The sequence below is a fragment of the Nanorana parkeri genome, unplaced genomic scaffold, assembly GCF_000935625.1.
Source record: "Nanorana parkeri isolate BGI_ZX_2015 unplaced genomic scaffold, ASM93562v1 scaffold3347, whole genome shotgun sequence".
In the NCBI taxonomy this organism is placed as follows: domain Eukaryota; kingdom Metazoa; phylum Chordata; class Amphibia; order Anura; family Dicroglossidae; genus Nanorana; species Nanorana parkeri.
Genome location: NW_017309615.1, coordinates 49930 through 52154, shown reverse-complemented (window position 1 = coordinate 52154; position 2225 = coordinate 49930). Strand labels below are relative to the sequence as shown.

The 2225-nt window shown below is 45.7% G+C and overlaps 1 protein-coding gene across 1 annotated transcript in view; it reads right to left on the bottom strand.

The window, feature by feature from the left end:
* Positions 1-663: 663 nt before the first annotated feature.
* Positions 664-2225, bottom strand: part of LOC108803059 (guanylate-binding protein 4-like) — a 17883-nt gene continuing 16321 nt past the window's right edge. The window contains exons 10-11 of the mRNA XM_018574904.1: positions 1402-1524; positions 664-846 (exon numbers count right to left, since the gene is read on the bottom strand). Of these exons, the coding sequence (XP_018430406.1) occupies positions 664-846; positions 1402-1524 (306 nt within the window). The remainder of the gene's footprint in view (positions 847-1401; positions 1525-2225) is intronic.

Sequence of the window (2225 nt, the reverse complement as noted above, 5' to 3'; positions counted from 1 at the left end):
TTTGGGGTTATTTTTATGGGGCTTTCAAAATTTTTCTCATGGTCGCTTTTCCATATGTTCAGGATTGCATTTTCATTCACAGATATGTCGATTCTTCCTCTAGAGGCTGTGTGTTTCTCTTTCAAATGAATATTGGGATAGACACGGCAAGAGTTGTGTTCTCAGTCTGTCTTCAGCTATACATACATGTCTAGATTTCTGTTGAACAAGAGAAACCAATTGATTCCCCTATCCACCCTAAACAGTGGATGGAGGAATCTCCCTTGCTTGCTATCGTGTTCACAAGGCGGTGGGACCCATGGTTGCTGAATACCTGAACAGTAAATGCATCTTATTTGCTGCAATTACTTTTTTCTACCTGGATCCTTTGACAAAACTTGGCTTTTGTCTTACCAGGCAGGACCCATAGGGCCACAAACATATCAAATTTCATAAGCCACTTTATCAGGGTCTGTAGGCATGTTTTGTTGGTGTAGATTGAGGTGAATATTACACTTGTTTACAAACCAGCAGCAACTCTTGGCATCCCCTGAGACGCATGGAGGAAGCGGCGCATGAAGTGTTTAACATTTCACATTTAAGAGGCCTTTGACAGGAGCCGAAGGTTCAGTAATAGAGTGAGGGAGGCCTGTAATTGATCCAAGTGGGTATGGAGATGTTGAATCACCTGGACTTCATCAGCTTCCTGTTCATCAAGTCTTTGAGAGAGAAACTCATTAGGATCAGTAGGTGGCTGGGACTTTGGACAGGTTCAGGGTTTGAGCAAACTGTGATGGACAGAGTTCCATTTCCACAGGGAGGGAGACGGTCCAAGAGATACAGGAGCATACCTGAGGCTGGGTGGACCTGGCGGCATCACAGAAGTGCTCTGTGATTAGTGACTAAACGTAACAGGGGTGTGAGGTCACTGAAAGTCACACAGTTCTCTGGTGTTATGGGTTATGCAGGATGCTCTGGAGTTACTAAAGACACTGTGGTTGCTGGAGGCACTATAGCACTGGGGTCACTGGAGGTAGAGGATCACAGGAGTCACTGGAGGACACAAAGGAACAGGGGTCTTTGGAGAACACAGGAGTGCAGAGGTCATCAGGGGCACCAGGGTGGACAGGCCACTGGAGGACACACAGGAGGACACAAAGGAAGACCCACGGGAGGACACACAGGAGGACACAAAGGAAGACCCATGGGAGGATGCACAGGAGGACACAAAGGAAGACCTATGGGAGGACACACAGGAGGACACAAAGGAAGACCCATGGGAGGATGCACAGGAGGACACAAAGGAAGACCTATGGGAGGACACACAGGAGGACACAAAGGAAGACCCATGGGAGGACACACTGGTGGATGTTGGAGAGCAGAGGTCATCACAGGTTTTAAAAAATCCAGCACCTGGCTTACTATAGGGGTAGCATTGAATTGCTCAGTATTGGCAGAGGTGAGTAAACTCTGAAGCTCTCTGATGTGTTCATCGTACTTCTCAGCTTGCTCCCTATGCTCCTGCATTTGGTACAAATTCCGTTCCTGTAGGCACAGAAACAATTAGTACATATATCAGGGAAGATACATGAAAAATAAATAAATGTTTAGCTCTGACATAAATAACTGTCTACTCCAAATATAGATGATTTTTTTTCACATATTCCATTTTATCATCTTTGTGCAACCATTTCTTTCTTATTAAGAATAAAATGCTTACAATCAAATACAACATTTACATATGAACATTGCATCAAGTCATTTGTTTTGTTATATGCACTGGACGGAATTCTCTGTTTTTGTTCTTTGTATGTATGTAGTAGGTCGGTGGCAGCACGGCCCTTTGAACAGACTAAACGGCTGTCGGCTTTACAATAGAAGTAATTCTGGCAGCTCAGCTGCTACCAGATCGCTTCTATGGGCTGGTAAACCTTGGGGGACACCACTAACAACACTAAACCTTGGGGGACACAACTAACAACACTGAGCCTTGGGGGACACAACTAACAACACTGAGCCTTGGGGGACACAACTAATAACACTGAGCCTTGGGGGACACAACTAATAACACTGAACCTTGGGGGACACCACTAACAACACTGAGCCTTGGGGGACACAACTAACAACACTGAACCTTGGGGGACAACACTAACAACACTGAACCTTGGGGGACACCACTAACAACACTGAACCTTGGCGGACCCCACTAACAACACTGAACCTTGGGGGACACCACTAACAACACT